Source organism: Maylandia zebra, linkage group LG17 (assembly GCF_041146795.1).
Source record: "Maylandia zebra isolate NMK-2024a linkage group LG17, Mzebra_GT3a, whole genome shotgun sequence".
In the NCBI taxonomy this organism is placed as follows: domain Eukaryota; kingdom Metazoa; phylum Chordata; class Actinopteri; order Cichliformes; family Cichlidae; genus Maylandia; species Maylandia zebra.
The window spans coordinates 17570342-17593464 of NC_135183.1; the positions used below are offsets into that span (position 1 = coordinate 17570342).

The following is a 23123-nucleotide window of genomic DNA, read 5'->3' on the forward strand; positions in this document are numbered from 1 at the left end:
GGCTGAGAGGGCTTTCCAGCGTTTTCCTTATAAAACGCCGTTTTTACCATTTCTTCGCAGTAAATATAAACAACAATAGTGCTCAGGAAGAAAACCAAACATTGCAAATATTTTTATCATAACTCTGGTTTTACGTGGCCTATCAACACAATTTCAAAACTGGTATAAAGTCCACACTTTTCCCGCCAATTGTTCCATCTGTCCTGCTCACATCTCCAATGGTTGTCCACGTTGTCATTAACGTGGCTTCTCTCCACATCAGCCACGCCCCTTTGCTAGCTAAAACACCGGTGTCGGCACATAAGGATGCTGTCATAGCCTGTCAGCAACGTTGATTAGCTGCTTATATACGAATAGGGTTGCCAACCGTCCCTTAAAATACGGAATCGTCCCGTATTTCGAAACAAAAGTACACGTCCCGTATTGAGCTAATAAGGGACGCACTTTGTCCCGTAATACAGTGAGAATCAAAAGTAGTCTATAAATGTTTATGGAATTAACGCTTTGTTTGAAAACATAATTCCCAGCCTCTCTCCTGCTTTGTGACCAATGAGCTGACAGCACACTTATGACAATTCGAGTATGACAATTCAGATTACCGCTCATCTCATTGGTCGAGGAAAGGTCGCTTGCGGAGAAAATACCGGAAGACAACAGATGACCACAACAAGAAGCATGGCCAACAGGGGAACAAACGCCGACTCTGCGGTGCAAGTCTCGGATGACAGTACACCTAAAGCTGGGCAGACACTGTGCGATTTTTTTCAGTCACGTTATTCAGCTCCTGCTCAAACTGCACGATTGACTCGCAGGGGTTAGAAGTTCATAGGTCACGATGCAGGGTCTCTCACACTATACCGCCCGATGCTCTGATGCGACCTGAGAGCTCACACTGTGCCTCCATAACATGAAGGTTATAACAGAAAATCTGTCGCTCGCTCTCTCTGTCTTTCACTCACACAGACACACCACCACCATCAACTTTGCTAAATTGCTAATGAAAAACATGATCAGGCAGCTGTGATTGAGCAGCAGTGTAAATCCAACTGTTTTCACGGTTGTTGTGGTCGTGATAATTTTGTGATGCCACATCGAAAAGGCTCGGATGAGCTTTCCAAAGTTCTACAAGTTGTGCCTCCATCGCTTGTGTCCAGATCACACGCTGCACTGCCGTGCTGCAACGTCTTTTTCACCAACGTTTACGTTTGCGCGTGAGCAGTGTGAGCGCCTGTGGTGACACCCTCACGAGCGATTGATGATCGGGAGCTGGTCGTGAGGTGTTAATCACTTCTCGTTACCCCACGTATACCACACGACGCACGATGAAGGCCAAAATCGGTCCGATCACTCAAAAATCGGCTCAAAATGGGCCAAAAATCGCACAGTGTGAGCCCAGCACTAGAGCAGCAATGTTTGTTCCCCTCAGAGAAAGGGAAGAATGGGAAAAGGAAAACACCTGGCTGGAAAACGTTAATATGGGCATGTGCAGTGAATATCAGCGCTATGTGGCCAGAAGTGTGATAATATAATTTATTTTGTGTAATAAACAACTGCAAGGATAGATGATTACAACAAATTGATGACTAATACATAAAAGTAATACATAGATGAATAATGATGATGAGTTAAGGTGCGTAATCATGGGAACAAGCGGGTTTACAAACAGGAGCAGCTGATTAGCATTAGAAAAGCTGAAATAATACCTCAACTGAAGCCAATTGTACTAAATGCACTAAATGTGCACTGTTACAAGAATATTTTTCTTTCTATTGTTTTCTATTATTTTAAGTTAAGCAGGACAGAGTTCTTTTAAAGAAAGATTTACTTATATTCTCAAAAGTTAAGCATGACAGGCTTCTGTTTAAGAAAGAGACCTGTTTTACTGTGTTAATGTTGTCATTTTGAGCTAAAAATAAATGGCTAAATCATTTGTTTCCCATGTGTTCATATCACAAAGAATAGAATATGCATCTACTTAAATCAACTTCAAGTCAAATGGTTAAAAAAATAATTTCACACACAAAAAAAGAGCTAGAAAATTCACCACACTGGGAAGGGTGAAGACAACTGGGTCGCCCGGCCCTGGCCACGAGGTGTCCCTTATTTATTTTTCAGGGAGTTGGCAACCCTATATACGAATGTGAATCGCATTATTGGCTGGACTATGGGATAAGGTGGCATCGTTCTAATCCCATACGGGAGCAGCCAGTCACTTACTGACTAACACTGCAAAAAATTGATTTTAATTTCAATTCAGGTTTGATTCTTTTTCTGTCCACAGAGACCGTCCCAGCAGTGCGCAATTGTGCACGCGCGCAACTTAGAGGGAACAGTGAATAAGAGTAATATTAAAACTAACTAGCTGCCGCCATTGTTGGAAACTGAGCTGTGCTGCGCTATGAATTCTGGGATAGGTTGGGCCACGAAGTATACACCCGACCCATCCTTCAAATCTGGGGAAATGAAGGGCGCATTTGTCGGAGTCTTCATCGTAACGTAATTGGCCTACAAATGCAGGCACAGGAGGATGCGGTTCCTGAATTTGGACACGGCTACGATACCGGAGTTGCTTCTTCTTCTTCTTCGGGGTTTAACGGCAGCTGGCATCCTTGTACATGCAGTGCTGCCATCTTCTGTTTCAGTCCGTTATTAAACTCTTAAATCCTACTACTTATTCCTGTTTCTTTTGGGATCATACAAAGCTTCAAATGACGCATCGACTACTAAATAAGTCAGCGACGATTTTGATAGTCGACGTAATCGTGACTAGTTGACTAATCCTGGCAGCCCTACTTGACAGTCAACATTAGGCAATTACAGTCGACTCCCCTGAAGCCTTTGTAAGGTATCATCTCCAGGCAAAAACATGACTTCCTTTTTTCCCCCTCTTTCAGAACATTTTATCAGTTCGTCGCACTTCATGTGAAGGATGGCGTCCTCAAGGTGGATCCTCCATGTCTCCGCCTGAATCACCACCTGCTATGAGCAAATTAAATATTGACTCTTCTATTGACTCGCCAATCTAATTTGAAGTGATTGTGGATGAGCAGGAAAAGGGGGGGGGGGGGGCTTCAGTGGCTCGGCCGCTTGTTAAAGGCGCCATAATGGGCTGGATGGAGCGAATGATTGAGTCGGAGAGGGAAGTAGTTTAGGCAGATCTGTGAGACGCGATGGAGTCTGCAGAGAGGCTGCAGTGACAGGAAGAGCAGGTCAGAACCAGTTCAGCTGATGGCAGCGGCGTGAGTGGGACAGGTGTGGGGAGAAAATGATGATGGGAGGCCTCAAACTACCTTCCAAAAGTCCTCTGTTCTCTCAGCAGCGAGGAAAAGCTTTCATTCAGAGCCACCGTGTCAACATTTACCCGCCAACCCAAAGCAAATACACAGTCCTGAACACTGTCACAGTCGGAGGGGCAAGAAAAAAGGAAGAAGAAGAAGAAGGGGCTGCCTGCTTTGCCAAGTCCGATAAAAAGCCTCCAATAAGGAACAATCAGAGCTTTCTGGAGAAGGCTCACTTCACCCTTCGGCGCCCAAGCAATTTTACCGAGTGATGTGGCCGAGTGTGGGCATTATATTTTATCAAGAAACGAGCTTTTATCTATTCTAAACACTTTCAATGTTAACTCGAGGTTTTTAATCATTAAATGCAAAAAGTTAAAAAAAACAACGACAAAAAAACAACAATATTTTAAAACTGGAGACACGTTTGAGTGAATTCTGTGTTTAACACCAGAGTATATCAATGATCCGGTGCTTCCTTTCAGCAAGCTCCTCACAGTCAGGCTGGTTTTCATCCCCTCTTACCCCAGACTAAATCTGAACAAACACCTAGTTTGAACATTTGGTAGATTTGCTGCAGAAACATCGGAAAATATTTAGATTGTTGAAATATCTAAAAATAAGACGACATCATGATAAATGTCATTTCATTGTAATTAATCGCAACTTGTAAGGTGGAAAAACAGAAAACTTCCCCTGTCTGCTCACAGCTCACAGCACTGTGAAAGCAAATCATGCTGTACTGTGCAGCACAGGGATACACCAGCAGGGGGTGATATGTGCTGGTTATACATGTATGTGAAACTAGGATTTTATTTTCTAGTATTCAAAGATGGCATTATAAACTGTATAAAAGGATGGCCCAGGTGACAAAGATAATAATAATATAATAATGACTCACTGCTGGAGCTACTAGTGGCCGTTTGAGGAACTGCAGGTTACTGAGCACTGGGAGTTTCTGTTAGCAAGCGTAAGCTGATAACTCCACCCACTTGTCCAAAAAAATAATAAAATGGCAGCCTGTACGTTAACACTGAAGCTTCAAAATGGAGTCCACATAAGTGGGTGATGTCACGCTGTCTATGACCATCTTTTGTATACAGTCTGTGGTTGAGTGTGCAGATGAAACAGGTGACTGGAGGTCGGAGGCACACGTCCTCGTCTCTGTTTGGAGGGAATTAAGCGAGCGTGGCCTCCCTTGATGCTGGCTGGCTGTTAAACACTGCAGCAGCTCCAGCAGGTCTCCTGAGGATCATTTAACAGCTTCACTCTGAGTCGTATTATGATGTTCAGAATTGATCTCCCTCTCTGGCTGTGTCTAATTATACCTCGGGGAGGTAACAAGGGAAGGTGTTCCACGCTGCACTCTTCATTTATTTGGCTGGGGGAGGACCGAGGGAGCCAATCAGAGTCTTTAACCACAGAAAAAAATAGCTGGAGTAAACTCTGTGTTTGTGTTTCTGCAGAAAGCACAGATTATTTTTTGTGGGCGCCCCTTGAGTGAAGGTTTTCAAGAAACTGCTTTAATGACCTTCCACGGTCACCTGTGGCGGTGATTGGACACCGTTCAAATGTGTACGAGTCCTGCAGTAACCATCCAAAGGGGGAAAACGCACATTTACAACCTGTAAAACAAATTCAGCCTCAATTACACACACTGATGCCTCACAACAATTATCCACTCATCACAGGGTTGGCCTTAATTAGGTTTGTTCTCTTTCGTCCGCCTGCTCGCCTCTGAGAGACCAAATAAATGGGAGGGCCTGCAGAAACCGCCGCAACGAGCGGCCAAATCGACTTCCAGCGCGTAATGAATCGCAGCTCTGAAATTAAACTGACGTGTAATGAATCTCCAGCTCTTATTCTCTCCTCCTTTTGTCTCTGCTCTCTGGAAGCATCCTCTCAGCCTGTTCACATTCCTCAGCCATCTCGCTGCCGTCACAAACGCTCAGCATCACCGGCACCGGCGAGCGCAACAAAGGAAACGGTTACGGCCGTGTTTCAGCTCCTGTCGCCTTTTATCAATGGCAGGAAAAATCAACAAACTTCAGAGAAAGTTAGGACATCATCCCGGAGACCCTCGGACTCACGTCACAGATCACACCGCCCAATTACACTACACCACAACTTCAAACCAACCACCGCCGACACATCCACATCATCCATGAAGTCAGCTCCACCTGCGGCAGCTCTGGCAGTGAAATGTGGCCGAAGCATTTTATTTTCACTGGTTTCTCCTCAGAGGACAAAGATGAGCCGCAGGGTGAAGAAGCAGACTTACAGCAGGAGCAGTGAGAGAGGAGGTGGGAGGAGCTTGTTCAGGTGAATGCACACCTCTAGAGACACCATCATGTGACCTACCTGTCCGTTCTGAAGTTCATTGAGGCCTTTGCACAACGTCTGATTCTGCAAAGAAAAAGGAGAAAGAAACGTGAGTAGAACTATGATTTCATGTCATTTCAAACAACTTTGCAAAGGTCAAAGGTCAGATTATTTTTCACGACTTTACACAAGCACACCTAAGCATCTTGAAGTGATGACAGTAACTGTTATATCTGATGAAGCCACGCTGAATTTAATCTTCATATTGTGAATATTTTCAGCTATCACTTGATAGCTGAAAATACAAGTTGATGCCTTGTAATCATTTTTACAGCAGTTTTGATCCTGAGGAGCTTCCGAAGCACACGAGATATCGACATGAACCTCTCACAGAACCAGGTCAGAACTTATGTTCCAATAACTGAAGATTAAACCAGCTGTGAGGTTGGTTAACGAGGTTAACTGGGATTTTCTGCAACAAACTGAAGTCATCATCACCCGCTCAATCTCAGAGTGACTCAGACACAGGAAGCAAACACAGACACATCTATGAAAGTGCAGGAATGCTGGCAGACGGGCGACTGATTTAAAATGGACCAAAAAAAAAAAAAATAATCAAAACCTCAGTTAGAAATTAAACATTTTTCTGAAAACCACCTTAAAAACATAGACCTGCATCAGAGGATGAAGCTTGGTTCGTTTTTACTATTCATGAACATTTTAGGTGCTGCTAACCGGTTAGCAGCAGGCCCTTCTTGCCTCCTCTTTCCCTACAGGTAGCCTGATCAGGCTGGTGAGAGAGACTCTTCTCACGATCAGAGCACCTCCTCCTCCTCCTGAATCTGACTATCCAATGGGTGTTCTGGGCCCAGGGCCACACACACAGCCCAGGAAATGAAAGAGACAAGCAAATAAAGGAGCAGATTTGATCTTGAATACAGTACATGAGTCCATGTTATGTCAGCCTGCCCCCCACCTGCAGGCTGAACCGTCATGTTTCTACTCGATGTGACTGACATGTGCTGATGGACCACGCCTGAAGCTTCACCTCAGACTCAGAGTCAGAGAAACCTACACGAGCTGATAGATGAGGGTCTCACAAACACAAATATTCGGTCGATGAAAAGGACTCACAGACATTTTTCAAACAGAAAAGAAATCAGTTTAAATAAGTGATTTTTTTCTCCGCTGAGATTTGTCCCTGCACACAAACTGAGATGCTGCAGAGCGCCGACTCAGAAACTGTAAATGAAATATTGTATAAATCAGTGAAGACGCACTCAACTGGAAAACACTTGTAATAACATGCAGTAGCTGCAGAGTGAGGTCCTCGAGGTTAATCGAGGAACAAAATGATTTATCGGCGGCTGGTTTTGGTGTCTCTGCTGCAAACTTCCTCCCTCCTCACCCGCCCCGCTCTTTAACAAACACTAACAGCCGCCGGTGAAACCTCAGGAGGACGAAATGCCGTCACAGCTGGGCCGACGCAGTCGGCAGAGGAGGATCTGGGTCTATTTGTCATCTGTAATCTAACGGATAGGTGTAGAAACGTCTGGGGAGCCGAGCGGAAAAACTGAAGCTGCGCACAGGCTTTATTTATTTCTTTACCTCCCCGCAGTAGGCCGGCGTTAGGCTGCCGCGCGGCAAGCGTGTACAGGCGTGTGAGGATAGTCAGATAGATAAATAGAGGCGGATTAATTCTGTATGCATTGCTTTTCACACTGGGGAAATTTACAAGCCGAGCGCTGATAGTTTCCAAATCAGCTGCAGCGAGGACGTCAGAGAGAGAGAGAGTACCGCACTGCACAGCCCAACGACCCACCACGTCTGCCTCGTTTACACTTTACAACGCAAACTCATTCACTGCTGCTGCGTCTGAAGCCAGACTCAGTCTGCAGAGGGGTGGTCGCCAAGGGCGACCCTGACCACCACAGCAGCACTAGCGCAGAGCAAGAGGACGGAGCTTCTGCTTGATCTCCACTGTTACTGGGGTTAATGCTACACCACCTAAAATGCTTTCCTCTGTTGACTTGTTAGAGGCACAAAGAGCAGAGAGCAGGTTTGATCAGCTGGTACCACAAATTGCACCTCCTCTGACTTCCAGCAGAGGCTCCAACAGTAAGTCAGTCCCCATAGACTCCCATGTTAAAACTTAAACATGTTTACAGCCTGATAAAGAAAGTGGTTTATCCTTTATCGATAACTGTACCCTTCATAACTGTTTCATACCACACCTGTTTCAATTCTACTATGGCTTAAAGTTTGCCTTATAAGGGGCGTGGCCTATTTGAGTGGCAGGTGGACCTTTGAATGTTGAGTCCAAAAGTCAATGTGTGATGTCACAATGGTTATTATTTTCCATATACAGAACAGTATCATCAGCGTACATGCTGAACGCTGGCTCTCCTATTAAAGTTGCAAAGGTGACTTCATGGTGGCTTCACCCATCTTTATTATGCATCAAGACAGTCTAGTTCATTCAAAACATGGCGCGCCCACAAACACCAGAGATAACCACACATTATCTGCAACAAAACCAGACACGGATGGTTCACTTGTGTTATATTTTTCATATTGTCCATCATCTCAGGGTGTTCACAAGGTCCTGTGTGAACTGACGTTTACCTGCAGAGATACTTCTGACAATAGTATTTCTAAAACACACCGCTGTGGAGTAACTTTGGAAGAAAACAAAGCGTAAAAAACTAAACAACAGTGTTGTTTGGAGGGCTGGTGAAGTCAGGCTTGCTGTCTTATAATAGTGTGCTACCTGGTGGCTAGCTACAGAGCTGTGGTTAGGCTAAAATGAACACATTAGGACAAGGAGACAGAGGTTGAGGGTCTATGTTGAGGGTCCTGAACGGCAGAGACAAACACCATCACATGGCGCTGAAAATGGAAACTTCAGCACAGAGAACCTCTGACCTCATCCACAGCAGGGGGTCAATAATTAATCTGCTGCTGTGTTCTTGATCCTCAGCTTCATATCCACATGAAGTCAGCTGAGAACGCCAGGACACCGTGAGCCCACTGGCTGTAGATACACTGAGTTTTTACAAACTTGACACATGAACATATGAAGAGCGCATAAAAAGCTGAAGAGACTGCTCTAAAAACCAAGGGAGAAAGAACGGCAGCACTTTAAAAAGATAAGAGCTTCATCCAGCGCAGGAGATGCTCAGAAACACGATCGAGACCATCCCCCAAAAATATGAACAAGCAGCACAAACTGCAAAGCTGCAGTTTCTCCATGAAAGGCCAAAAAACAAAATACTATGAAAATGCTGTGTGTGTGTGTGTGTGTGTGTGTGTGTGTGTGTGTGTGTGTGTGTGTGTGTGTGTGTGTGTGTGTGTGTGTGTGTGTGCTCACACACTAATATTTGGTTTGCAGGCTCATTCAGAAGACCCGCTGAATCTGAATGGCTGTTTTCTTCCCTCCTCCCCCCGAATGCAACAAAATGAAAACAAATGGCACCCCCTCCTCCCCTCCTCCTCACCCCCCATATTTACAGCCAGAGCATCTGTTCAAAATGCACACAAACACAGCCGGCTCTGCTTTCCTGTTAGCGTTTGGAGGCTTTCTGGGGAGAGCATTAGCGCTGTTTGGCTAACTGTGACAGGCTTCATCTCTCAAAGCCGCCGCCGCAAAGCCTCGTGGGAAATGATGGCCACCTGTCCCGCTGCCTTATCGTCTTCTTCCCAGCGCCCTGCTGTCCAGTTCAGTCCAAAACCCAAAATCACAAATAACCCAGAGGGCAACACGATGCCTGAATCATCACTGAATAAATGCTGGTCATGCTAAAATAAGACTGATTTAACGTTGTCATGGTTATCGGGTACCAGGTGACAACAATGATGTTAAAGTTGGTGGTTTAAAGGTGAGATGCACGAGGTAGCGCTGCTCTAGTGATGCTGGCTTTAATTTCTCACGCGGACAAATGCAGCTGGTTTACAATGTATGAAGTTATACAGCTGTGACTGTTTCAATGGCCATGATTAAATGACTCTATAATAGTAGTGACATTTAAAGTATCTTAACATAACCGATACCTTTAGGTTCTAAAAGTGTTACAAACAGGTAAAAAAGAGGTTCTATTTAACCAAACAGTACGTTTAGGGGTGCTTAATTAACTGGTTGATGTTAGCAGGTTCCAGATCAGGCAAAGTGAGGCCTTGATAGCGATACAAAACTAACTTTAATTTAATGAAGTAAATAAACTTGTTTTTAAACTGATGTAAAACAGTCTGTACATGTTAGTCTCAGTGAAATTAAAACCAGAAACTTCAAAAGAAAGAAAAAGTATAAAATGTTCAAGTCCACAGATAAAATTAAATTCTGAGCTTTTTGTTGACGGGGGGAGAAAAAAAAAACACACACTGATCTTCATGGAACGGCGGAATGAGCCCACAAATCTCTGAAGCTGATTTTGTAAAAAAGCAGACCTGGAGATGTTCCTCACGTTCGGAGTGCAGCAGGCCCGGGCAGGCGAGCCCGAAGATGGATTCACGATGCTGACTGAGGTGTTGGAGAGGCCAATCAGAGGAGACAGTAGGTAACTATCTGAGGACTAGAGGAGGTGTGAGGAGGCTGGGGCTCAGAGACGAGAAGGAGGTGATGAAGGGGGCCCTGTCCCTGGAGCAGCTGACTGCAGCATGAAGCTGAAACATGCTCCGACATGCCGGTGTTCAATTAGCGGCGTGGCTTTCGTATGTTCGCAGCTCCAGCAGGAGAAAGAGCCACTTAGTTACAGAAAATGACTGCTGGAGCTTCAGTGAGGACGCCTGTGGACACAGTTTCTACATGTTAATTAATCGAAGCTCCTGGAAGCTCCATTTGCCAGCTGCTCTGACAAGTTTTAGAGAAATCAGATTTTATATTTACAGCAGTGCTGGGAGGAAAGCAGCAAGGCCCTCCAAGCTGTGACTAACCAGTAAAGCCCATTATTTACTAGTTTTACAGGTTATAAATACACAAAATCAGGGTTCTTTTATATCAGCCGACATTCCCAGTACAACCTCTCACAGCTGAAAAACAGTCATGGCATTGCCTTCACTTTCCTAATAGGCACATTAATCTCACCCCTGGGGTTCCTGTTATCAAAGTGTGTGTTAAAGCTTTTTTATATGAGGAATGTGGAGAAGATGTGAAGAACTAGCTTGTAATTTTGAAAGGTTATTATTATGTCTTTGGTTTCTTATTTTCTGCTTAGATAACAGCTAAATGACTCACACAGGCCTAGAGATTGTTCAGTCACCCCCCACCCCAGCAAACTCAGGTCACCAGAAAAATGTGTATTCTCCATCAGGAAACAAAAAGTGTGACATAAACCAGACACCAGAGTGTTTTTGTTTTAAAATGTGCTGTTTGCAGCCATGAGTCATGACTTTTATGGTGAAGGTAAACGTTCTCCATTTCCAGTTTGCAGACAAGCTAGCATCTTTCATGCAAACTGTGGTGACCTGCTGGCAACCAAAGCAATCACAGGGAAGTTATTGGCAGCACCCTTTGCAACCGATTTCATCTAGCAACTTCCAGCAGCCGCGCATACATTACCGACAGCAACCAGTGGTTGCCAGATCACCAACAAGCCTGAGTGACTGAGGTCTTAATAAGGTGGTTAAAAGTGGATTTATGAATCTCCCTATTCAGCTAAGATGCCACATAGGTACAAATACTACTCAGATTAGGGCTGGACTATATGGCCTAAAATCCATATCACGGTATAATTTGAAGCATGTGCGGTAACGATATATATTGTGATATATTCTTTTATTCTGTATAACGTAGTTTACACACTATAGGGCACACTTAAAATCGACAGTGTGCCTTATGTATGAATTCTGGTTGTGCTTACTGACCTCGAACCGATTTTATGTGGTAAACAGCGCTCAAAAATCCATCAAAAAATGTTTTAGTAAGACTTTGGCAAGTTATGAAGGCGCAAAGCTTGATGGACTGCCGGAGCATTACAGCTGCTGTAGTCAGAAGCCTCGCGAAGTAATCTGGGTCCTAAACTCTGTCGGCTTCAGGTCCCAAAGTCAAACGAACACTGCGGCATCACTGAGAGTTAAAAACTGTCTAAATTATTTCATCTTTAATAAAATGATCAGCGTTGCTGCTTTACCAGGTGTAACAATTAAGTTTAACATCCAGGCACCCACGAAAACATTAAATTCAACAGAGTTAGAAGTTAGCTCGCTAGTTTTCACCTAAACATGATATAGCATGTTCTGAGAGATTCCTGAAAAAATTAAAACGTATAGCTCTGCTATCACTTACAACATAAATGAAGACAGAAAATTAAAACAGTGAAAATTAAACAGCAGTGACGTTTGTAGGGTTACTGAAGTTGGGCTAGCTGGTATATAATGATGTGCTATGTGTTGCTAGAAAAACAGCTACGTTAGCATAACATTAGCACAGTGTAGCTGAAAGATGAACACTAACTTTTTTCCACTCGATAAAAGTTAACGTGAGGATTCCTGGTGGTTAGGGACAAATGCAATCGCATGGCAGGATGCTGTAAACGGACCAAACTTCAGTTGGGAGAACAACTGAGATAATCTACTGCGAGAGAATTCAGTATTAATGAATCAATGGTACGGAAGTGGAGAATGCGCAGTTTTTGGCTTTCCCCATATTCCAAAACTGCTTCGTCTCTTTGCTATTACTGTCGCCCGGCATAATTTGCAGATGATGTTGTTTGCAGCCGCTGCAATGCTTCCAACCAAAACAGACGCAGCTTAATGACACCATCAACATGTGCTATTGCGGTAGAGCGGTATGGTCAAAATCTCTGCCGTTGGCCAAATTTATATCGTTTATACCGCCCACCCCTAACTCAGACTATTAAAATATAGTTACAGTCTTTTGGGATTATTTATCAGCTAAAAATAGAAAGATTTTTCACAACTTATAAACTGTTTTAAACTGCAGCTGGAGTTCCCCAAGGCTCAACCCAGGGCCTCCTTCAGATTGCTCAAATTATAAAGAAATTCAACTCAATATTATGTGAAAGATTAGGCTGTCTATCACAGCAGCCTAAGACTGAAAGAACTGGATTTGGCATTCATGTCCAGAAATGAGATGAATCTGAGAGTTGAGGTTTTATTTCTGTTCCATTTTGTTTCAAACATTTCTACACAGCCTCGGCTGTTTTATCATTTTTTATCTAACCCGAGATGGGTTTGATGCAACGACTGTGCAGCAGAGTGCCAGTGCTCAGCACTACATTGCAGGTGTCACTGATCTGTTTGCAGGTCTACACAGCTGTGTCCAGAGGCACTGATGGTGCCATTTGGATTTGAACATTTATCAGGTGATGCCAGGCCAACCAAATGACGTGACATGTTACAGTCCATAAAGTCCAAAATGGATTTTACCCTCTGCAAAACATGTCCATGTTTGACTTAAAGAGATGAGTCAATGTGGTCTTTTTTGAGGTTTTAGATTCCCATCAGGCCAAGGACAAGGAAAAGGAAGCGCTGGCTTTTAACACTGCAGTAACAGTTTGAAATAGTGCTATAAACTCTGCATGTGGCTAAAAAATAAACCACTTGTTGGGCTTTTACCTTTCAAATGAACAAAAAAGATGGCAGGTGGAACAACTTCGAGCACATTAGAATAAAGAAAGAATCCATTAAGACGCTGAATCCTGCCTGCATTTTACCTGGGTCTAAGTGGTCACTCATAGCAGGAGGCTTTTAAAATATCTTTCTGCTTTTCAGCTGCTGCTATAGTTTCCATCCGCTTCCAGTTTTTGCCATCATGCATCAAACCCCGGACGCGAGTGCTGAGAGGGGGCTGTTGATAGCTGGTGTCTAGCAGGTCGCTGTACAGAAACTGATTGAGTTTATGGAGCGGCAGACGTGGCGTTGCCTCTCAGTTTGCCTCTGGGAGCTGCAGATGACACACTGCCATTCATTTCTCCTCCGAACCTGCAGGGATGACGACGCCGGCGTCCCACTCCATCTTCATGCTATCACACAACAAATTGCCTTTTCATTAGAAGCAGGTAAATGAAATTGTCTTTTCTCTCTGCTGCTGCACATGTGAGAGGGAAGTCGGCCATGTAGGGACTCAAAATCCATTACAGCCTCGACAGACTGAACTGTACATCATCGCCGAGGAGGGACACCACGCTGACCATGTTATCTGTGATGGAGGAAGAAACACCTGGATGCTGTTACTGCCACACATCAGTGGATGTGTGCTGTTCACTGCTTCCTGAAACATTTCTGAAGAATGAAGTGCCGCAGGGAGGGGATCAAACACTTCACTGTTTATGCCATGAGACAGTTTGTCTAAATCTGCAGAGAATACAATACAAATACCCAGAAAGCAAACAAGCTTCTCCTTCAATTAGCACGTGTAGAATCTAAAGCAGGATTCATTAGGACCAGGATCAACAAACAAATCTTTTAAAAAAAATACTTAGCGTACATCGTGAACTAGCCTCATCAGTCGAAGGTGCTCTGACCCTCATAATCTTCAAATGATTTCTTTAACTTTTTAAAAACTTTGCTTCTGGTCTTCCACCTCCAGTTTTCAGTCTGAATTACATAAGCAGCTGCACCATGATAGTGTTTAAATGTTTGTCCAATGGTTTCTTTGGTGAGTAAGATTCCTTGATTTAGACTGTTTTAGGGGTTTTCCTAGGGCTGGGCCATATTATACCGTTCATGGTAACACCGGTATAATGTTGGGCAACGATAAGAAAATGAAATAGCGCGATAGAATATGGGTAAACACACATGCGCAGTGCCTTTGTTTTCATGCGCACATGGCAGAAAAAGCATGGCGGAGAATGAGAAGGGCGAAAGCGGATCGTTGAATCAAACGGATGAACCAGAATTGGTTTGTAAAAATGCTGCAACTTCAGTGGTGTGGAACTGGTTTAGCTTTCGTCCGTCAGATACACAACAAAGCACTATTTTTGGTAGAGCATGCTAGCGGACCCTCATTATTACCATGTTTTTTGGGAAATACGGCACACTTAAAATCAATCCTTTGATTTTTCTGAAAATCGACAGTGCCCCTTATAATCCCGTGTGCATTATGTATGAATTCTGGTTGTGTTTACTGACCTCGAAACGATTTTATGTGGCACACGGCGTTCTAAAGTCTTTGCCAGAGCCTGATTTGCACTCAGTGTTTATTGTTAAATCACTCCTGCATGTTTCAACCCATTTTCACTTCATCTTCACCTTGACCGTCTTTAGATCAGCATTTTCATGGTGTGACCTGGTAATGGACATGAGCGAAAGAAACATCCTCCTCGGCACAGTGCTACACCTTCAAATCTTTAATCCGCTCTGAGCAGCCAAACTCTTATCTGCAGGCCCTTGAGCAGCTGCAGATCGAAAGCACTGTGGGTAAAAGGTACCTGAGCAGCAGCGGTAACATTTACAGCCTCACCTCTCTGCCCAACACGCTGCTGCTGTTCTCATGCATGAAAAACAGAAACATGAGAAAAGAAGATGTGCGTCTTTCAAATATAAAGTAATTCACTCCTCTTAGTCAAAAGCTCTTGCACATTTCTCCGGTGCATTACATCATTAAGTTTCCCTCAGTCCTGTCAGCATCAGAAAATCTGCTCTCTGCCTCTTTGCTGTGCCTCTGTGCTGGCTGAGAATCACTGTAAAATGGCGGCTGCAGTAAAGAAGCTCTCTTTGATTTTCAGGTACTGAACCCAAAACGTTTGGCTGCTCTCCACAGGAAGAACAAAAATAGCTGTCCAAAAACAAGCCAAATGGTTCCTGGAATCCACTGAACATCCTGACTCGCCCTTTTTAAAACTCTTCCAGTGTTTCAGGTTCAAAGTCTGCATTTTCATCCTGAGCTGTGGGACAAGGTTCTGACTAAAATCAAGCTTTTGTACTCCACGTTCAGTTTTCTAACAATTCCTTCAGCCTTTGATCATTTCCCTGTAATGTTCCCGTACATAATGTTCCACAGGCTTCCAATTTTCACTGTGAACACTCGTAAGCAATTTTCTGACTCAATCTCAGTCCTCCTGATTTGTCTTTCAGAGAATTTCTCGTTAGAAGCCAGAAAGCTTTAACTGCTGTTAGAGGAAATGTGAGTACAGGAGCAGCAGAACAGCAGCAGCAGCTAATTTTAGGGTTTACGTGACATTAGACTGATGCAGAAAAAAACTATCAAAAGGTCAAATCAATCAGTAAAACAGGAAGGGCTGCACAGCAAGCAGAGAGCTGTGTGCATAACAACCTCAAATATGAAAAACAATTAAAGCTCGTTTATTCATCTATACTGGGGGATGCATCTTACAATTAAATTCAAATTAATTCCTTTTTACACAAAATCATAACTTGGTTTTAAGTAGTTTTCAGAGCAGATTTGTACTTTGTTTTGGTCTTCATTTGAGCTTGGTTTGATTTGGCTTTTGGTCCATTTTTGGGCTTTGTTTACAATGTTTTTAGACTTGCTTTAAAACCGAATTGGCCTTATTTTTGGGCTTTGTTTCAGACTGATTGTGGGATTGGTTCTGGGCAGATTTGGACTTCAATTAAGACTGAATTTGGTGTTTGTTTTGGACTATTTTGAGTTTTAATTATTGGCTCTGAACTTGGCTTAGTGTGGTTGTTGGACCGTTTTGGTTTTGGGTTGATCTTGGGCTTGGTTTAGATTGGATTTGGCTCGGTATCTTCTATCTCTTGATGCGATCTAGACTGACTCCACAATGCTCAGATCAGGACTGTGTGTCAAACCATCTGTAGGACTCATTGTTCTGCTTATAGATGAAGATAGCTATTTCAGACTCTGGTTAAATGTTTGCGGCTTGTCCTCTTGCCACCACCTCATACTTATGCACAGGGCCATATGTTTACTGTTGCCGTCCTCAAAGCTGATAAAAAGCAGAAAAAGAAGAAACTGCATCCCTGTGAGGCGTTTGCTGCACCGTCCGGGCATCAGCATTCATGCCTTCATGTTTTATAGACCCGAGTTTCATCAGAGACACTAAGGCCTGCAGCCCTGCTTCAGTCAGCAAACAGCATCTGCGTCGCCATCTCTTTATTTTCATGCAAGCACAAGCCTTGTTATATTTGGCATGTTGCTACGGAAACTAGCTTTCGTTTAAGGACCACAGTTGCCTCTTCCACGAAGACAAACTCAGGTAGAGAAAAAGCTTTTGTCACATTACAGAGCCAACAAAGAAGGAAAAATCTGGCAAGCAGGTCATTATTTTTCATTAAGCAAAGGCGCACAGTAATCAGTCTGCAGGCAGGCATTCAGCTGACCCTCACAGAAACACACCCAGGGCTACGAGCACTTACACAGTCATCCCAAATAACAGGGCGCCTGAAGGCAGCCGCGCCACTTCAGCTTGCTCCAAATAATTGGGTTAATTTAGCCGTTTAGTGTGATGACGCCTCAGGACGGCGCCCAAAAAGTCCACAGCAGCTCCAACCAAAAACTACAAACTGCAGCAGCAAAAGCAGCTCTGCTTCCCTTTATCTCCTTCTCTGAGGCCTCTCTGTCCAAACCCCATTTATTTTTAATTGCTTTTCACGGTTTGTCCGCATCTTTGTTTACGTCTCTGCGACGTCTGATAAGCCAGCACAATAATGGCAAATTAATTTGACTACATTCACCGAGGTAGCAAAAATGTCAGCCTGTAAAATGAAACTCATGAGCAGTGATTCTTCTTCCTCCTCTTCTTCTCCTCGCAGCACAAACATAAGCTCATTCTGCTGCTTTCATTAGTTTTCTGAGCACATTTCCATTCGCCGGCCTGCCTGCAGAGCAGCTGGGGTGCCTGGCAGCCTCCATGTAAACACAATGCATGTCAGAGGGCACAGAAGACGCATCGCGGCGCCTCAACAAAGTCCCACAGAGGACTGAAACAAGTCTGTAAGAGCCACTGAAGTGATTCTCAGGAGGGGACTGAGCTCATTTCACCTAAAACACCTGCAGAGGGCTGAAAAAATGGCCGCCTCCTCCTCTTTCATAGGTTTGTCATTTTCATAGAGAAGAACTGAGTTTTAGCATCCAGCAACACACAAACATATCTTCTGTACCTACTTTTGGCCATACAGCATGCCACTACACTCCTCTTTAAGACTCTGTCTTTTTAACCATGTGACTCTCCTCTGTGTCCCAACATCAGTAAATTGAAGAAACTCGATTTCTGCCAAACTACAGATTTTTCACATTAAGCTTGGTGTGCTTCTAAACACTAACAACCCATAACCTTCATCAACCTGTCACATGAAGCCAACAACATCTTAAACCAAGTCCTCCTTTCTCCAACCACAACCACCCAAACTTGCTTTGTTTGGATGCAGTTTCTAGTGGCTGAACTGAGGCTTTAACTGCTCGTGTTTTTCTCCTCTTCGGGCCAACTCTACATCCCATCGCTGCCTTTCACCCATCACTCATGGCGACCTTGTCGAGAAAAACAAATTAAAGTCCCATTTATTATGCGGCGCTCTTTGTTAGTGCCTGACTGCCAGTGCAAGGACGCCCCCACCTCTCCCTTTTAACTAAATTTAATCCCAAACCCCAACTGCTCCACCTGACACTCTATTTGGCTTGTTCTGATCAACAGTTTGTGGGTTTTAGTAGCTGATAGTTTGTCTTTCTCCTGCAGGAAGAAGACAAACTGGCCTCGCTCTCTGCTCTTTTTTCTTCCCTCTGTTCTGACACTCAGATCATCTACGGTTGTAAATCCTCGTCCCTGCTCGCACTCACACAGAGATGAATAAATCAAAACGGTCATTTTTCATTCAGGAGTTCAGCGGACACGCATCAAGAGCACTTCTTCTACCGGGTCGCCCTTCATCTCAAGGTTGTCCTCAACAGCCTTTAAACAAACACAAACCTCATGAAGTGTTTCAATCCTTCAGCACTAAATGTTCCCATCTCACAAAGAACCTCTCACGATATAAAAATAAATAAATAAATAAATAAGTTAATAGTCTAAATGTTTGGACACAAAAAGACCAAACCAGGGCTGTGGGAAGTGGATTTAAACCTCGATGTTTCTGTTTCAGTTATTCACAGGAAAAAGAAAAACGTTTGTTACAGACTTCAGATGTGACTGTTATTCCATCAGTTTAACACCAACTCCAGATGTTTCAAAAAGGTTTTTAGAATGTAAAATGTGAGCAACAAAATCATTGTGGTTTGACTGGAGTTGGCCTCAATTATAGCTTAGAAAACTACTGATGTTAAAAAACAAGCACAATAAGCATTTTTATAGTTTAGAACTTGGATTTGAAATGCTTTTGGCCTAATTTTGGGCTGTGATTTGGACTAATTTGTCATTTCGTTTAAAATTGAATTTTTGAGCCAGATTTGAACTGCTTTAGGATATAGATATTGGAATTCATTTAATCTTGGTTTTACTGAGCTTCACACTTGGTTTTGGACTAATTTAGGGAAAGATTTAGAGTAGTCTGAGACCTCATTTAGTGTTGGACCTAATTGCTGGAAAGGTTTTGAGCTTGGCTTGAAGCTGTTTTGGAAGTGGGCGCTGGGTTTGGTGGTGGTTTGTTGGATTAAAAACTGAATTTGGGAGCAAATTTGTGTTTGGGTGGTTTAGATCGGTTTTAGATGTGGCTTGACAGAATTGCTGCAGTTCCTGTTTAATGTTTATTTGGGACCAGTTTCAGTGGCATATTTGATCTAGTGGACATTACAGGAACTGCAAGCATTTGGTCATTCTTCATTTGTCAGCAATGTTGTGCTTGGGACCAAAACTTGGCTAATTTTGGATTTAATAATAATTAGAAAAGTGGAAAATAAAGTCTGACTTGAAATTATAAATGAAATGCAATATAAATGTGATCTTTGATTTCAGAAAAAAAAAATTTAATATTTCCAATTTTTAACATTTTCTCTTAATGTAAAAACATAAATAAAATAATGAACCAATTTCAATTGAGGTACAGTTAACACTTGATCTTGACTCATCTCAGTTTTCTTTTAATGATATGAAGCATAATGTGATTCATCTGTTTCTGTTGAGTCTCTTTAATCCAAAGCAAACATTGCAGCTGTATCCAGCAGTCAAAGGGCTTTCTTCTTTGAGGCGTTAAGTGTACGTTAAGTACACATTCAAAGATCTGTAAGCCTTCACACCATCGACCCTCACGGCTCCACCGAGTTTCACAAGAATAAAGTTTGATTGTTGTAAAAAAGAAATCCAATAAACTCAGTGCAGTGATCCCTCCAGAGCACAACAGCCCGATGAAACCCTGACTTTGTGACTCAGTTGTTGCACACGGCTGCATTCAAGGCCATTTCTGAGGCCTTCGCTGTGAATATTCAAAGAAACTCTCCTGCCTGTATTCTTTGGTCGACCATTTCCTGTTTAGTTTCCAGGCAACTTGCCTTCACATTTTCACACTCAGGCGTGATTAAGCAAACATATTATTCTCCCTCTGAAGGCCCATCAAACACATTTTAATTCCTCGCATGCAGCTCTTTATCCGGTCAGAAACACTCACTGCTTCTGCTAAACCGAGTCCAGTGCTGAAGGTGAAGAAGACGGCGCCCTGCAGCCTAGCGAATCTGTCAGAAAACGGTCTTGGCAGAGGAAAGGTGACGCATTCGCAGCTTTAAATCTGGGCTCAACGTGGGAAATCCCTCCTTTTCAGTTTTAATCACCATCATCAGCCACTTACACAGCAATAAGCTGTCATGTTGCTTTATGTTTGCATCTGTGCGCCATTTTCCAGAGCAAGGCCGGCTTGTACAGCTGTGTTCCCTCCCAGTGAGCAGCACTTTATTTACACACACACATTTAAAGGCATGGCAGGGCTATTAATAGCAAGGCGGCCCTGATCTCTGCTTTGTGAGGAGACTGCATACGAACCATGCCATCTTCTGGCTACAGCAGAAAGAGGAGAAAGGGAGAAAGAGACAGAGCAAGAGAGAGAGAGAGTAATCACTGCCGATATGCAGCCGGCACAGAAGTAGAAGCTGAGATGCTGGGTGCTCTCAGACGATAAGGAAAAAGAGACTCGGGGAAGAAGTGTTAGTCCAACAGCATCTTACTCAGAAGCACCGCTCTGAAAAAACCAGCTGGATAAAAATCAGACGCAACAGAAGCCAATCAGAAACCTCCACAGAAAGCAAAAGATGCCACAGTGATGGTCTGATTAACATCAGTGTGGATGGTTGTTTTCGGTTTCATGTCAACTTCACTTACACATAAACATCAGCGTCATCGGCATAGAAGCTTTCCACAATTTACAGACATTTGATCTGTTGGTCAAGTCGAGAGGAGCAAACGTATGCAGTTAGGGCGACATATCAAATCGAAATAACTTCTTTGCATTAAAGAGGAACAAGAATATGTTGTCAGGTGGGAAATTCTGGACCAGTAAGTAAACTAATTTATTACAATTCCATCCATTAACGCAGTGTGGTCAGTAAATTCTGCTGTGTCCACACAGCTGCTGTTAGGGGGTATTTGATAAAAAATAAACACTGCAAGGCCTTTAAGGGGGTACAACATGGATACCAATGCTGTTTGCAACAAGTAGCAAGTCTCAGGTTTAATTCCTGTTTGTTCCCATTCCCAGTTTCCTCATATTTGCTGTCTGTATCCACTGGCCATTAAATGTACCGAAAAAAAAAGGTGTTAAATAAAACCACAAACTTATTCACATTTCACATTTGTGAGAAACACAATATAATTAGTACCAAATGAAAGACACAGTCAGGGATTTGTCTGTGTTTCTGACTTTTCCCAAGGATTTTCACATAAATAAAATATTTGTGGAAAGTGGGATTTCATTTACTCAAGAACAAAACATATTTTTGTTTACTAAATGAACAAAAAAAGCAATAAAATCCACGTAGTGATTCAGCTGTATTCTACCTTGGGGCATTTCTCGCAGGCTGCAGCTAACAGCAGGATATTTATGAGGAAAAGTATCTGACAGAAGCTGAATAAACTGTCACCATCACATAAAAACGTAAACACATGATGACCTGAAGGAGGCTATATACTCTCAAAACACAAGAGATTCTGCACTGAAGATACACCACAGACATTATCTACCAAATCTAATTAAGGATTTTTGTTTTCCCTAAACCTGAGCAACGAGTGAAAACAAGCAGCCACGGAAAGTGCAAATCACAAAGATTAATATCTGTGAACAGCAGGACTAGTCACAGTTGTTTTTTGTGTGTTTACTGCAAACACACACAAACACAATCCCAGAAATTCCACATAATGTGTTCATCTAAACATCTGCACCAAACGTCTTTCACATAACGGGGGAGATGCAGGGAGCATCTGACCAAACAGCCTTCAGCCTTCACACTTGGATACTAACCGAAACTAAAAATGATTATCCTCCAGCTGACACACAGCCCCTCCCCTCACTAGCAGCTGAACACACAAATAGCAGCACAGCAACAGTAACCATTTAACTTGTTAGTCAAGTTAATTGGCTACTGTTACAGTTAAGTTATTGTTTAGGCAGCAGCTAGCAGCTAAATATAAAACAACAATGTTAATGCTGGAGAGATACAGGAAACATTATCAGCCTCACCTTCCTGTAAGGTTAGTTTAACAGCAAAACAGGTTTTATGCTTTTCTAAAATCCCAAACTGAAGTTGACAAGCAGCTAGATTAGAAACTGCTGCTGTTGCTACCGTAGCATTCATCACCAGGAGCACAGCGCTACCTCAGAAAATCAGATCATTTTCTGAAAATTTAGACTTTTTAATTTGTGGATTTGTTGGATTTAACCTCATGTTTGATTGGACACCAGGTAGCAGGATCATTTCTATTCTTTGCTAGTACGGATGTTACAGATGATGCTCTTCTTTAAACTCGACTCTAACCGCGCCGCTGAGGTCTGATGTCACATGCCCACACAGAGATATAAATGCCATAAAAAGTACCTCAAACCACCTCCTGCTGCAGCATGTGGAGTGAGGCCTTTTTGTATTTCTGGGTCTCTGTACTATCCCAAGTTTCCTGTAACCATCCTTGCTTCCAGCAGCCATTTTGTTTCCGGCCTGCTGAAGCAGTGTTAGTGTTCTGAGCCTCCTCCTGCTCCTCCTTTCATCCACCTGCCCTCCGCCGGCTCTGACGCCTCCCCTGACAAACATTGTGTTCTCCGGTCAGATCACCTGGTTCCCCCGAACCTTTCCAGCTGGAGCTCTGACTCACAGGTCAGCGTAACGGCGGCAGGGAGAGCGGCGGCTGATATTTTTAGTGAGTGACTCAGACAGACACATCTCTCTTTTCTCTCCACGCTTTTGACTTAACGTCTTTGCAGAGCGGCTGAGCTGTAATGAGCGAACACAGGGAGGATTTGCAGCAGGATGAAAGGAGCCGCTCGCCGCTGGATGGAGTGTTTTCATGCTCAGCTCCATCAAAGTTACAGCCCCTTCTTTTGTTTCACTTTAAAGGGCGAAGAAACAAACTGAACTGTCACGTGTGATGAAGGCAGATTTGCCGATTTATTCTCTGAAATGCCAGCAGCCAGAATTAGACGTTAATCCACACCTGCAGGAGGTGTTGACGACTGAAC

At 43.3% G+C, this 23123-nt stretch overlaps 1 protein-coding gene across 3 annotated transcripts in view; it reads right to left on the bottom strand.

Annotated features, from left to right (window-relative positions):
• phf21b (PHD finger protein 21B) overlaps positions 1-23123 on the bottom strand; it is a 91641-nt gene that overhangs the window by 40627 nt on the left and 27891 nt on the right. For all 3 annotated transcript variants that reach the window (XM_023152832.3, XM_004564877.3, XM_004564879.4), the window contains exon 2: positions 5640-5684. In XM_023152832.3, the coding sequence (XP_023008600.1) occupies positions 5640-5684 (45 nt within the window). The remainder of the gene's footprint in view (positions 1-5639; positions 5685-23123) is intronic.